The 14,695-nt window shown below is 51.0% G+C and overlaps 1 protein-coding gene across 1 annotated transcript in view; it reads left to right on the forward strand.

Moving 5' to 3' along the window:
• Nucleotides 1–14,695, forward strand: part of CEMIP (cell migration inducing hyaluronidase 1) — a 104,208-nt gene that overhangs the window by 49,921 nt on the left and 39,592 nt on the right. The window contains exons 2-6 of the mRNA XM_081124738.1: nt 5,276–5,385; nt 6,694–6,840; nt 7,319–7,457; nt 8,170–8,406; nt 12,999–13,178. Coding sequence (XP_080980864.1) covers nt 5,292–5,385; nt 6,694–6,840; nt 7,319–7,457; nt 8,170–8,406; nt 12,999–13,178 — 797 coding nt within the window. The 5' untranslated portion in view covers nt 5,276–5,291. The remainder of the gene's footprint in view (nt 1–5,275; nt 5,386–6,693; nt 6,841–7,318; nt 7,458–8,169; nt 8,407–12,998; nt 13,179–14,695) is intronic.

Below are 14,695 nucleotides of genomic sequence, written 5' to 3' on the forward strand. Positions count from 1 at the left end.
ATGGGAACACGGGGCCCTGAGGGCTGGGCCTCCATGCATTAGCCCAGGGCAGGCAGAGGGATTAAAGCCCCATAGCCCTCAGGCAGCCTCCCTGTCCTGGGAGAGGAAAGCCCACCCAGAGATTCAGTGTCTTTTGCTGGTGATGCCTGGTAGAGCCTGGGTGGGGCCCAGGTGAGCTTGTCCTTGAAGTCAGGTATCCTGTCCCCAGATACCCTAGCTGGGGGCACTGCCCGGACCTGTGTGCCCTGAAAGAACCTCTTTGACACCCTGGGCCAGCGGCTTTGGGAGTATGACAGAGCAGCCTCTCTCTCCTTGCAGATGAGACGGGAGGGCAGCTTTCACAGTGAGGCAGGACGCAGCCCCTATGGTGGGGACCCTCTGGTGCACCGTGCTGGCGGCAGGAAGATCGTGTGCGGTGGGGCCGAGAACCAGCCTGCTCCCTGCACACAGGCTTCCTTCTCCCGGTCACCACCCATCCACCCCAGTGGTAACTTAATCCTGGCTGAGTAATAATCGGCCTGTGTAAATAATCCTTTTAATCTCTTTATCTCCCTCCCTTCTTCTTTCGGGGGCTCTATTTTGCTGGACCAGTAGGGACAAGCGAAGCCATCCAGGAGGGAGAGGACCTCCCCTCTGCCCCTCCTTGTCCTCTGAGGTGGCAGGAGCCCACCATCCCTTGTGCGCTCTTCCCAGGAAGGTGGCCCATCAGCTACGCTTGCACAGTCCAGGCAGAACCTGTGCCCAGAGCCCAGTGTGGGCTCCATTATGTCATACTTGTGTATTTTCTCCACTCCATAAACATACTGCCCGGTGGGGGCGGGTTTCCTGCGTAAAGTCCCTGAGGTCAAGTTCCTGAGAAAGCGCCTCTTGTGTTCGAGGTGCCTCTTAACGGATGACGCAGTTTTACCAATTTATCAGTGGAAGGAGCTAAAAGTCCCACCTGGTGTGTTGGGCTGAGGGTCGGCTCCGTGAGGTGTTGGGCCGAGGGTCCACTCCGTGAGGCAGTGAACAGGAGGCAGGCGTGGATGACGGTAATCCACGCACATTGGTGGAACACTGTGGCACTGTCACTGTGCCACACATACATGATCCCCTCATTCCACCCAACAGCCCTATCTAGCAGCTACAGTTATTCCACCATTTTACAGATGAGGAAACTGAGGCTTAACTTGTTCCATCAATGGCCACGTTCTTTTTTTTTAAAAAAAAATATTTTTATTGATTTCATAGAGAGGAAAGGAGAGGGAGAGAGAGACACAGAAACATCAATGATGAGAGAGTCATTGATCGAGCCCACAACCCGGGCCTGTGCCCTGACCGGGAATCGAACCCCGATCGCCTGGATCCCAGGGCGACGCTCAACCGCTGAGCCACGCCCGTCCAGGCGATGGCCACGTTCACCCACAGCTCTGTGGCAGATCTGAGAGTTACATTTGTATCTGTCTTGCGACAGAACCTGCAGGCTCCAAGCATAGCCAGTACTCTGTCTCATGTTCATGAGCGTGACACCTCACCGGCAGTTGAGGGACCACAGGTGCTCACACTCCGCACACAGTGCAGTCGTCTGGAGGATTGGAGACACAGGTCCAGCAGGTCGGCAGGTGTGGGATGGGGCTGTGCCCCGGTCTGGGAATATCACCTGGAGAACCAGGCTCTGAGCTGAGTTGGGGCTCCAGTGTGGACCTTTTAAACCACCTTCAATACTCACTGAGGCTCCAAACCAGAGCTGCCTGTCCAGTACAAGTTTCTACAACCCTGGACCTGTTCTAGATCTGTGCTGCCCGGCACCGTGGCTGCTGGCTGCTAATGGCTACCGAGCCCTTGAAATGTGTCCCATGTGACTGCGGAACCAGACTTCCAATTTTAGCTAACTTTAATGAAATTTAAATTTGCCCAGTACACCACCTGTGACCAGCAGCTACTGTGTCAGACAGCAGGGCCTTAAACACAAAGGAGAGGGATGGGTTTTGTTGTGGCAGATGATTTACCCCAGCGTTTAACCTCAAGCGGGTAAGAGTTAGCTCTCCATTAGGCAGCCTCTCCTCGGCTGGAGGGTCTTGTTCGTTGTTTAGATGTCGTGCCTGTTGCATAGGCGATGGTGGGGGTCATTTTGAGCGCAAGGATCTTACCTCCTGCTCCCCCAGCGCCAGCACAGTAACGCGCACGGGGCTCCAGGACCACGTGTGCTGAGAGGATGGGGTGGAAGAGTGGTTTCAGAGCGGCAGCGGAAGACGAGCTGATTCAGGGTGTGGAGGGGGATTTGGACTTGACACAGCAGAACTCGATGGCAGGCTCTAATATGCTTGGGATGGGGGTGTCCATGATAAAACCTTGTAAGTTATATCAGTGCCTAATTACTGTGTTGTATACCTGAAACTAATATAATATTGAATGTCAACTGTAACTGAAAAATAAATTTAAAAAATAATCTAAAGATTAAGGAAAAAGAATCCAGGGGCCCCTCTGGAGGCTGGAATAACACTGCTCCTCTCTTTGTGCAGGTGACAAGCCCTGGGGCCAGGGCAGCTGTGACCGGGCCTCCTGCCGGAAGAGGACAGTCCCAGGAGCCTGGTGTGAGCAGCCGGGAGAGGCAGAGACACGACAGGCAGCATCCCCGGTTCCCACTTCGCTCCTGCATCTCCTTGTCCCCGTGAGGCCTGGCAAATGCAGACACCGAGCCGCAGCTGGAGGGGGGACACGGCTTCCAGAAAACAGTCGTATGTCACCGTGAGGAACCTGAAGTGCTGCCTTCCACAAAGCGTGTCCAGGTTCTTCTTCCACATGGACGGGCTCTCCTGAGGGGTCACCACTCCCCTGAGGGAACAGGCCAGCTCAGGGCCTCGGGACCAGCAAGGGCAGCTGTCATCCAGCCTCGGCCACCAGCTTCCCGCAGAGACTTCTTGCACCGTTAGCTGACGGCACTCATCTCAGGCCTCCCACAGCTCGGATTTGCTTCCCAATGGTATCTTGGCAGCTGGAGAAGCTGAACCCCGACTCCAATGCCAGGGAGCTTTCAGTGGCCGACTGGGAAAGCTGTCATCCTCTGGTGTCAAACTCCCAAGTGAAATTTGAGAACTATTTGGGGTCACTTCAACAGACTGTTTCTGGGGGCTGCTGTTTATACTGAGGTGATGGAACCTACTCACGGGCAAGGAAGCACGCAGACACCCCCCCGGCGATAATGGGTTACAGGTCTTAGGGCAAGGGCACTCTGCCTCCACGGCTCAGGCGGGGCCGGCTGTGAGACACAGCAGGAGAACTCTGTAACATTAGGAAGAAGAGGTTTGAGGATGATCCTTCCAAGGGGAATTGTCTGTACATTCACTCAGAACGTGATCTTTTTGGTCTGTGAAATGAGCTGTGATCTGATGAGACGGGGTCAGAGACCCAAGCCTGTGGTCAGGCCAGCCTCCCTCTCTGAACCAGGACGTGCAGGCCCAGAGGGAACCCCTCGCTGCAGGTGACCAGCCCTCAGGGCAGGAGGGGGCCTCATCCACACCGCCCTCCCACCACCACCTTGGACCTTGCCACTTGTCACTTTCCTTTACAAGTGAAGGGACTGGCTCTTGGACCCAAAGGCCAGGCTCCCTCAGAGGAACTCCTTGACGATTTGGGGCTTCTCAGCAGCAGCCGACAGACTACCTTTGGTTTCTCTAAACTGATGGAGACTTGAGAGCAGGGCAACAGAGCACTCCTGTCCCCAGTGTCCCCTCCTTTCTATTGCAAAGAGCATGAAAGCGGACACTCCTCCTCTGGGGCCGTGGGAAAGGCACCGTTCCCAGATGCCATGATGCGTGACTTCAGCCACCGCTGAGGCACTAGAATGGGCCCTGTTGTTCTCTGCAGCTCTCGGGTGCCCGTTACAAGGACACCGCGGGCATTGATTCTGGGAGGACCGTTCCCTCCCTCCCCAGGGCCCCCAGCACACCTGTGCAGAGGGACCCGGCAGAGGGCCAGTTGCTCCCTTTCAGACCCTCCTGTGGTCCCAACTCACTGAGCTCCCACAGAGCACTCACCTGGTGTAAAAGGTCAGGGATGATCAGATTTGTCCCCGAGCTAGTTCAGAGGGATGCCTGAGATAGATTTGAGCCGCTTTCTCAGTATGGCAGAATATCTGTTTCTGGGCACAACTACAGAGTCAGGCTCAGGGGAAGACCTGGGGACATGGACTCTCCCCAAGCCCTGTCTGCGTAATCTGCGTGCCACATGGGACTTGAAGACAAAGATGTTTCTCCAAGTGGCATTGTATACTGAAAGGGCAATCTGGCGTCTTTTTTAAAAAGTTCCTGTCTTGAGGTTTATCTAGACAGATTCTCGTATCACCTTCTGTATGAGTAAAGGGGGGAAAATAAGTGCCTTCATAAAATGGAAGTTTAGTAAATCTCTCTCACATAAAAATAAATCTGTACGCCAGAGCTGCCCAGTTCTCCACACGGTTGGAGTCTAGGGCCTTTCTATTTGCTTTGCACGGCTCCCCCTACATGACCAAAGATAGCTGCTGAAGATCCAGGCATCATACCTATATTCCAGCCAGCAGGAAGGAGAGGAGAAAGACTTCCATCCTGCCTTCCCTTAAGAACATTTCATAAAATCCACACACTATACGTCTGCTCAGAAGTTAATTCCAAGGCTACTGCTAATGTGAGAGAGACTGGAGAAGGTAGCCTTCATTCCAGGGGCCATGTGCCCAGATAAAAATCAGTGGTTCTTTTACTAAGTAAAGAGTGAAAATGGATATTGGTGGACTCATCTCTCTCTGCCCTGACCTTCCTCTTGTCTGGGTCGTAGGAAGTTTTTTAACACACAGGTGTTATATTTAGGATTTCAGTATTATTTTCAATAGTTAATTTTAGAAGCACAGACTGACAAAGGTGGAGTCAAGGTTAGAAATCAGCCTGTTTACATCTTCCTTTTTCAGATTAGGAAACTGAGGCCCAGAGGTCACACAGCAAGTTGGTGGCATCTAACTCCAGGGTCCTGTTCAGTGGGAGTATGTTTGTTTTTCTCTGTGTTTTAAGGGAAAAAAAAGAGCTTCATCATGGAAGGGAGGGAACTCGAGCATCAGAGGTGGAATTCCATCCATCACAGGGTCTCTGAGCTGCAGGACATAGGCGGGACGATGGCAGGGTTTGCATGCCCCAATCTGCCCAGCGCTGAGTCATGGCAGCTGGAGTGTGCCCGCCCTGGCACTGCCTCTGTGTGCACGTGGCCTTGGCTGTGTGTGTGTGTCTGCCTGTGGAGGATGCAGATCTGACCCGGTGCGCTTCTGTTGCAGGGGAAACTCAGCCAGGATGGGATTTGCCGGGAGGCAGGACTGTTCCTTCAAGGTGATGCTCAGAGTCAGCTGGCTCCTCCCGGTCCTCTTCCCTGGGGCCACGACCACAGGTGAGCCACAGCACAGCAGTGGAAGCAAGCAGCTGGGGTGGGGCAGGAGAAGCCACAGGGCAGGGGCAGGGCGTCCAGGCTCTGATGGTCTCAGTTCACCCCTGGGTCACTGATAGGTCTCATTCTGGGCTTCAGTCTCCCCATGTGCAAAAGGAAGTGTCCAGACTAGACTCGGGGGTTGCACACTCAGTGTCTAGAGCCAGGTACTTGATGTAAACCAGTGAAGCTGGTCAGACAGGACTGTAGTCACCTGGGGAGTTCAGGCCCCTGTAAGTGACACCCACTTCTCAGTTGTGGCAAATTGCTGCCCTGTGTGAAGGTGGGGCCCCTGTTGTACGATCTTATAAATTTTTAAGAGAAGCTAGAAATCTAGATTTTGATGTAAAAGCTCCGTACTTGTTAGACGTTGGCAACCAGCTCAAATTTTACAAACCACATATCTGTGAGCCACCTTGCCACCTCTGGGCCACCTGATGACAGTGTTCCCTCCGGTGTTTCCATCGTAAGATCTGGGTTCATGAAACATGCACTCTAGATGAGGTTTAGATCTATTTTTTTTTTTTTTTTAAATCTCAATATCAACTGAGCTCCCCAGGTGGCTTCATGTGTTTCCCGCGTGACTGAGGAGTCACCTCCTTACACACAGACACTCCAGGTCCCGAACTAGGGGAAAGGCAGCCCAGGGTCTCTGACTGGCCCTTGCTGAAAGCCAGCCAGCACTTGACCTGTTGAAGACAAACCAAGGGATGGGCACTGACCGTGAGAAGCCCCTCAGTGGGATGGAGGCTCCAGAGCCCTGGTGACCACCGTGGGCTGCAGAGAGAAGACGCAGATGCCTCCTGCCCATCCTGGCTACCCTGCTTTGTGTTAAAACGGAAAGTTCACTGATAAGCAAGACCACGTTTTCTTGTCGTTTGAGTCCCTTGGGATTTACAACAGCTGGGAGAGCTGTTTTAGTAAAACAAAAAGTGTGAGATTCTCATCTTAGTAAAGGAGATTTAAAGCCTGAGGTAGGGTGGACTGCAAGGCAAACATGAGCTCAGAGGAAGGTGCTGCAGGGCTGGGGCTCAAGGGAAGTGACTGGTCCACAGACACCTGATGAACTAATGAAAGACATGGGGCTGGACCCAGGGCTCCTGGCTCCTGTTTCAGGCAGGGTCTCCTTGCTCTCGAAGGCCTTGCTTTTAGTTCTAGTAAAGAGGAGGCATGAGCCTCGATGATGCGTGAGAGTCCTTTACTGTGGCCTGTGGTGATCTTGCATGGTGAGGTTGGTGCGTGGGAGCCATGACATCTCTTTCTCCTTGACAGTGGCGGCCGAGTGCCCTGACCAGAGCCCTGAGTTGCAGCCCTGGAACCCTGGCCATAACCAGGACAACCACGTGCACATTAGCCAGGGCCGAGCACTCCTGCTAACCTCATCTGCCACCGTCCACTCCCTCCACATCTCAGACGGAGGTAAGCCAGTCTCTCCCTAATCTCTCTTTCCTCCGCTGCCTCGGAGCCTTGCTGATGAGGTCCAGGTGACCATAACTTCAGTGCTTTGGGTTCATGTCAGAGCATCTGGTTCCTTGAGATACCCATCAGCTCTGAACACTTAGGAATGGCTTGTCTGAGATCCAGACATAGAGAGAGAAGCATTTATGAAGCAAAGTCCTCACTGGTGCTCTGAGCATGCCAGCTAATCTTGCATTCAGAGGCTTGCTCACTGAATGCCATGCACGCAGGGATGGCAGTAAATCAAGCAGGCACTTTGTAAGGCAGAGAGGAGAGAAAAGCAAGCCCTTGTAAGCACAGTAAGCACAGAGGTGTTTGAACAATGTACTTCTTGCCTGCTAGGATGAGATGGGGGCCTGAGACTCCTGCCCTTGGCTATTGTATAACCTCACCCCTACCGCTCCTGTTCTCAAACCTCACTTCATTCCTGCCTCCTTAGGAAAGCTAGTCATTAAAGACCATGATGAGACCATTGTTTTGCGTACCCGGCACATCCTGATTGACAACGGAGGAGAGTTGCATGCTGGGAGTGCCCTCTGCCCTTTCCAGGGCAACTTCAGCATCATTTTATATGGCAGGTGGGTAGACAGCATCCATGGGTCAAATGCTACTCTTTGGTCTGACAGGAAGGAGGCTTTTTAAAGGAGAGAAAGGGACAAGACATACAGGCTTTAGTGCAAGACTGAGTTATCCTCGTGTGCTGCCAGATCGCAATCATGAACAAGACAGACATCTGCGATGGAGTGAGCTGGACAGGGACACAGGGCATTTCACTGTTGTGCCCTGGGTCTGTACTTAAGTTACCAAAGTCTGTGCCAGCCTTTCAGCCAGCTCCAGTCATGTCATGGTTTTCAGGGAGGCTCTGTGTTTATTTAATTGGTTACGATGGACAAGATAAAGAAAATTCTATGCAGCATTTCCTCTGGCTGCACTCCCTCCTCAAGCAATGGAGAGCTTTGAGAAGTGGTAGCCAAGAATACACAGGGGTAGATGGTACATGCCCAGGTGATTCCACGTGTGTTATGGACTAAAATATAAAACACTTAGCACTGAAAAGACTTGCCAACCATAAGCTAAAGCTTATTTATTTCCGCTTGGCCTTTTGGTCTCCTTGTGGTCTGGCTTTGGAAGATATGGTTGTAAGACTATTTCTCCTGACCTTGTGATGTCACCCAGTGGGGCTGGCTCTGTGCTGGCCTCAGTGGTAGTCGGAGCAGTGAAACCCCCTCTGGGTTCAGCATCCAGTAAAGGGAGGTGTTGGCTGACTCAGAAGGCTGTCTTCTCCTGTAGGGCAGACGAAGGTGTTGAACCGGACCCTTACTTCGGCCTGAAGTACATTGGAGTTGGCGAAGGAGGCACCCTGGAGTTGCACGGACAGAAAAAGCTCTCTTGGACATTTCTGAACAAGACCCTTCACCCGGGTGGCATGGAGGAAGGAGGTTATTTTTTTGAAAGGAGCTGGGGTCACCGTGGAGTCATCGTTCATGTCATCGACCCCAAATCAGGGACAGTCATCCATTCTGACCGGTAAGGTTTGCCCTCATGTAAACACAGCCTGCTTCGCTGAGCACTTTCACTGAGCTTGAGCCCTAGCCAGACGCTGCTTCAGGTGCTGGAAGTAGAGCAGTGAGTGAAACAGAATCACCTGACCTCAGGGAGCCACATCTCTCCCTCACCGGGCATTTGCCCAAAGGAGCTGAATCTAACAGGAGCAAGCACACACATATACACGTATGTACACATGTACATACAACATAATTTCAGACGGTGATAATCAGTAATTAGGGAAGAAACATGGAGTGATGGCAAAGTCACTAGGGAAGACCACATTGTATCAAGTGGTCAGGAATGGGCAAGGAAGCAACATGTGAGCCAAAAGCTATAGGGTGAGGCCAAGTCAGGGAAAGAGTGTTTAAGACAGAATGGCAGGTGCAAAGGGCCAGTGGTGAGAAGGGGCACAATGTTCTCAAACATGGAAAAGCCAGCAGAGAGGTGGGAATGCAGAGAGCAGGCAATACAGTCCTGTGCCACTTAACAGCGGGGATGTCGTCAGGCAAATTCGTCCTTGTGTGAACATCAGAGTCACTTCCACAGACCTAATTGGTACAGCCCACCACACACCTGGGCTGCGTGGCTAGCCTGGGCTTCAAACCTGTACAGCACGTCACTGTACTGAATACTGTAGGCAATTGTAACACAATGGCAAGTATTTGTGTATCTAAACATAGAAAAGGTACAGTAAAAATGTGGTGTAAAAGGTTAAAAAATGGTACACCAATATAGGGCACTTACCGTGAATGGAGATTGTTGTCTGGGTGAGTCATGAGTGGTGGTGAGGAAATGTGAACCATATGAACCTGGGACATGCTATACACGACTGTAGACTTTATAAACACTGTGCACTTAAGCAACACTAAACTTACAGCGCAACACGAGATTAAATCAGGCACCAGGCAAAATGATGCAATTGAGAGACAAAATGTATGAGGCTGCTGCCAGTGAAATGCGGAACAGTGTTTTACAGGAAACATTTTATTTTACGAGTAGGAAGAATACACTCTAAAATAATGATGAAGTTATAGTACAGTAAGTGCATTAATCGGCAGGAGTCGTTGACAATCATTATCAAGCATGGAGTACTGTGCACAGTTGTATCTGCTGTACTTTTATACCACTGGCAGCTCAGTGTGTTTGTCACACCGGCGCAGTCACAGGCGGGAGCGGTGCTTCGCTACGGCGTTGCCACGGCTGCAGCGACATAAGCGCGGTGGGGATGTTCAGCTTCATGGTAAACAGTCTATGGCACTGTCACCACATACACAGCCTGTCCTGACCAAAGGCTGTGTGCACCCAAGAGGAGAAATTCATTTGATGTGAACCCTGATAGGGAATTTATCTGCTGACATGGACTCTCCATGGGTAACCGGGGGCCCCAAACTTATAAGTAATAAGTGTCCAGTGGCATCTGTAGACGGGCTCCTCGCGGACTCCTCAGACCTGGGAGGACCTCTGAACGAACCCTCGGCTTCCTGAGCTGTGTCCGCCGGTTCACGCCCTCTGTCTGAGTCAGCCCTTGCAGGAAAACCCTGGTTTCTCCTTTCTACCTGTGGACTAAGACCTGCCCTGTTCAGAACTGAACTTATTTATGTAATTGGGAACCAGGGCAGGAACTCCCGTTATAAACGGCAGCCTCCTCTTGGTCTCAGTTGAACACCACTTAGGTTGACACCTGAGTCTGTGTCCAGGGCTGCAGCTCCTTTTGCTCAAATAAGTGCTTTTTATTCTGTGTTATGGTCTAAAGTTAATGCAGTTAACGGTCAAGGTGGCAGCAACGGAATCCAGAGTGACCATCCTTCAATTCCTGGCGCCCCCATGGATTCCTGGAAGGCGCCCTCAAGAGACGGTTCTCTCTCAGCTCCTCCGGCGGCCTGGCTCTTGGTGGCCCACTGGGTCCAAACCTCCCTCTTTGGTCGAGGTTCTGGCTTTTACTTTTTCTGTTTCCACTTGTCTGAGCGGGAGATTCGGGGTCAAGGACTTTTGTCTCCTTTTGTTTTCAAGTCAGAGATGGGGGTTTAGGTTTTTCAGCCTCCGCTTGTCTACTCGGAGCATCCCAGGGAAGGGACCCTTCATCCGAGTTCGGTCTTGGTCCATGCAGAGGTGGACCTCGTCCATAAGGCTCTGCACAAAAGTTTGTGAGGATGCCCATGCTGGTTAAGGCGCACTTGAGGGAACACCTTTGGGTGAGTGCAAATGGGCAGCCCAAGTTAAAGTTGTCATTGGCTGGGTCTGTGGACAAAATTTCCCGGGATGATGTACAGCTACAGTGGTGTCCAAGGCTTTTCTCTCCTCCCCATCTTTGTCTCTGTACATAGGGCAGCTGCCGTCCTGGACTTGTGTACAACATAGCGGTTAGACAGTTAAATACTTTATGAAGTGATCACCCCAGTACATCTAGTGCCCACCTGCATCATACATAGTTCTCGCAATATTATTGATTATATTTCCTATGCTGTACTGAACATTCCCGTGACTATTTTTATAACTAGCAATTTGTACTTAATCCCTTCACATTTTTCACCCACCCACCCCAACCCCCCTCCCATCTGGCGACCATCAGTCTATTCTCTCTGTCTATGAGTTTCTGTTTTGTTTGTTCCTTTATTTTTTTTTTAGATTCTGCATATAAGTGAAATGATCAGTTATTTGTCTTTCTCTGTCTAACTCATTCCACTGAGCATAATACCCCCTAGGTCCATTCATGTTGCAAATGGCAAGATTCCATCCTTTCCGACGGCCGAGTCGTACTCCGTTGTGTGTAGGCACCACTTCATGGACGCTTAGGTTGCTTCTGTATCATGGCTGTTGTAAATAGTGCTGAGGTTTTTCACTTCGGGTATTATCCACATTATACAGGTATAGACACCGAGGCTCAGAGGGCCTGAGTTTGCTCAGGGTCATAAGGTTATTAAGTGTGGGAGCTGGGACCCAAACCCAGATCGACCCAGACCCTTAACCATTGTTGCCTCCATGTGCTTGGTGTCAGCCCCCTGCCTTGGCCTGGGGTTGAGCAAGCCCAGCCCACAGGTACCAGGTGAAACCAGGATGAGCATGGTTGACGCGAAGCATGCCGGAGAGCCCCTCCCTTCTCACAGGAGGGGGCCATCTCCCCAGTTCTGTGCTGGCTCCTTGGCACTGCTGCTTCTTTTTAATATGTTTTTATTGACTTTAGAGAGAAAGAGGAAGGGAGAGGGAGAGAGAGAGAAACATCAGTGTGAAAGAGAAACATCCATCGGCTGCCCCCTACACACCCCCCACTGGGGATCGAGCCACAACCCGGGCATGTGCCCTGACTGGGAATTGAACTGGCAACAGGATGAAGTTCAACCAACTGAGCCGCACTGGTCAGGGTGGCACTGCTTCTTAAATCAGTCCAATAGGGTTGCTTGCAGCAAGCCAACCTTAAGATGGACTCATTATTGAACTGGGGAATGAGAAGCTTTCCGGACAGCTGCTGTGGAGGCTCCAGAGACGAATGCCTGCTCCTTCTCAACCTCGTTTACTTAAAGTATCTGTCAGCAGCCTCAAGAATCTGACAGCTGAGCCTGGCTGGTGTGGATCAGTGGTTAGAGTGTCAGCCTACAGACCAAAGGGTCACCACTTTGATTCCTGGTCAAGGGCATGTACCTGGGTTACAGGTTCAATCCCTGGCCCTGGTTGGGGCACGTGCGGGAGGCAACTGATCGATGTGTCTATCTCACATCAACGTTTTGCTCTCTCTCTCCCTCCCCCCCTTCCACTCCCTCTAAAAAAAAAAATCAAAAAATATCCTCTGGTGAGGATTAAAAAAAAAAGAATCTGACAGCTGAATATGTCTGAGCAAAGATAATAACACACACTAAACACACACACATAAATGCCGGCTACAGTCACCTGAGAAGGTTACCTGGAGGAATAATAACAGGCGTGTGCTTGAAAGGTAGCAAGCATTTGATTAGGGAGTGAGAAGATGAAGGTGAGTGAGTGAAGGCAGGAGTGGGCATGTGGTGTGGTCATAAATGCGCTGAGAGGCGTGAGGCTTGCCGTTGCCGATTCCTGGGGAGGGGCCTTGGCGAGTCAAACCAGGTTAGGCAAACAGTGACTCAGAAGCACCTATCTGCTAACCCGCCCCCTGACCACTGTTTTTCTTTTCCAAAATCTTAGCTGTTCACACTGGTTTATTTTTCTAGATTCATTTTAGAACTATTTCGCCTGTTACATCCCAAGACAAATTCTTTTGGAATTTCCACTGTAATTGCACAAAAATCTTTATAGCTACGTGGGGGAGAGATGACATCATTACAGAATTGTGTCTTTCCTTTGTAAATTCTTGTCACCGATGGTATAGACTTCTTGAGATCTATGCTTCCTGGATAGTTTATGTGTATGAGGGTGGGTTACAGGTGTCAAGCTTGAGATGCTCGGTTTTTGATGTAATAAAAACTACTCTCTAAAAACCAGAGCCCTTGGGACCTTGGGGTGGCACATTGGTTGTTGCAAGAAGGATATGAGCTTTGCTCTGTTTTTGTTTGTTTTTTTTGCTGCTGTTAAAACTATTAAAATCCCGTCTCTGCCCTTTGTAGGTTTGACACCTACAGATTCAAGAAAGAGAGTGAGCGTCTGGTCCAGTATTTGAATGCGGTGCCTACCGGCAGGATCCTGTCTGTCGCCGTGAATGATGAAGGGTCTCGAAACCTGGATGACACAGCCAGGAAGGTGATGACCAAACTGGGCAGCAAACACTTCCTGCACCTCGGATTTAGGTACCGATGCCCATCACCTCCACCTCCATGAGGCTCCAGAACCCTGGAGCAACCTCAGCCCCACAGAATTTCCCTTTTCCCAGGGCCACACCACCCGCAGGGTCACTTGGAGACATGCAGGCTCATTCTCCATCTGCATGGGACATATTAAGGCTTGTTCTTAAGGGGAACCTGGAATTTCTTCTAAGCATATTTTACTCTGAAAATGCAGAAGGTCTGTATTTATAGGAACTCATTCAGTCAGCCACTTGCAAAACATTGATTGGTCGTCTACTGTGTGAGAGCCAAGCCAGATGCACAGCCAGTGTGCACGTTGTCTTTGACAGAGGGGTCCAATGTGCCTGGGGATTCGCAGACACTTGTTTAGAGATCATATAAAGTGTCCCTGCCCAGCCCAGCACCCCATGGGAAGGGCGCTTCAGTGTCTTCCACTGTAAGCACTGTTTGCCTCAGACTGTAGCATCTTGCCTGACTTTGGCTCACACACTCATTGGCACCAAGAGGAAGCTGCTTGCCCCATAGCAGCCACACCTTTTTATCATGTTGGATCACGGTGGGAAGCTGAGGCCTCCTGTCCTGTGGCTCTTTGGAGGCAGGGATGCCCTTCCCTTCAGCTCTGCAGATCATGGGCAAGATGCGGGTGGGCCAGAGCCTTTTCTGGGTTCAGAGCAGAGCCACCTTCCTGGCTGGGCAGACATCCCCTGAGCAAGGGAGGGCCAGGTTCCAGAGTGCGTTCCCAACAGCCCAGGGGCTGCTGCTTCCAAAAGGGCTTGGACAGGAAATGCAAGCAGCCAAAGATGACAAAGACACCTCGGTATCACAAGGCTCTTTTGTTAGCATTGTTTTATGAGCCAAAGGCCAGTTCATTAATTCACAATGAGAGACTGAACCACACGGGCCTGGCTACTTAGGGCCTCAGTAGAAGAAGATAATGACGAAGGCCCCAAGCCCTGACATCTGATTTGTCTTGATTTTGAGTCTGGCTGCACCTCCTATTAGGTGTGACCGCAGGCAAGTGACTCACCCTCTCTCTGCTCAATTCTGCGTCTGTAAAACGGAGCTCTCAGGAGCCATCTCCGAGGACTGTTGGGAGGATCAGATATGATAATATGAGCATAGAGTAATGACTCAGTAACTGTCAGAAACTATTCTGTCCTTACAAAAAGAGCCACTGAAGGATGGATGCTTCCCATGTTTTGTCATGGTTGTTCCCATGGGTAAAGGAACTAGATGTGTGGGAATTTTTTACCCCTCGTTTGCACAGACACACCTTGAGTGACAAACTGGAAGCATCTAAAATCAGTAGAAGAACCAAGACCTGGACCCGTCCTCTGTTCATGCATTCCCAAAGTAGTCATTGAGCAGACATTGGCACAAGGCTGTAGGCGAAACTTGGTGTCCTGAGCTCTTGTGGGAAGGCAGACATTAAGGGACAGGAGGGCGAGGCATCTGAGAGTGAGAGAGACAGCAGGAGGCAGAACCTGCTGGGGAGGATAAGTGCACCTTCCCCAGGAGAG

The sequence above is a fragment of the Miniopterus schreibersii genome (genome assembly GCF_964146895.1).
Source record: "Miniopterus schreibersii genome assembly, chromosome: 22".
Classification (NCBI taxonomy): domain Eukaryota; kingdom Metazoa; phylum Chordata; class Mammalia; order Chiroptera; family Miniopteridae; genus Miniopterus; species Miniopterus schreibersii.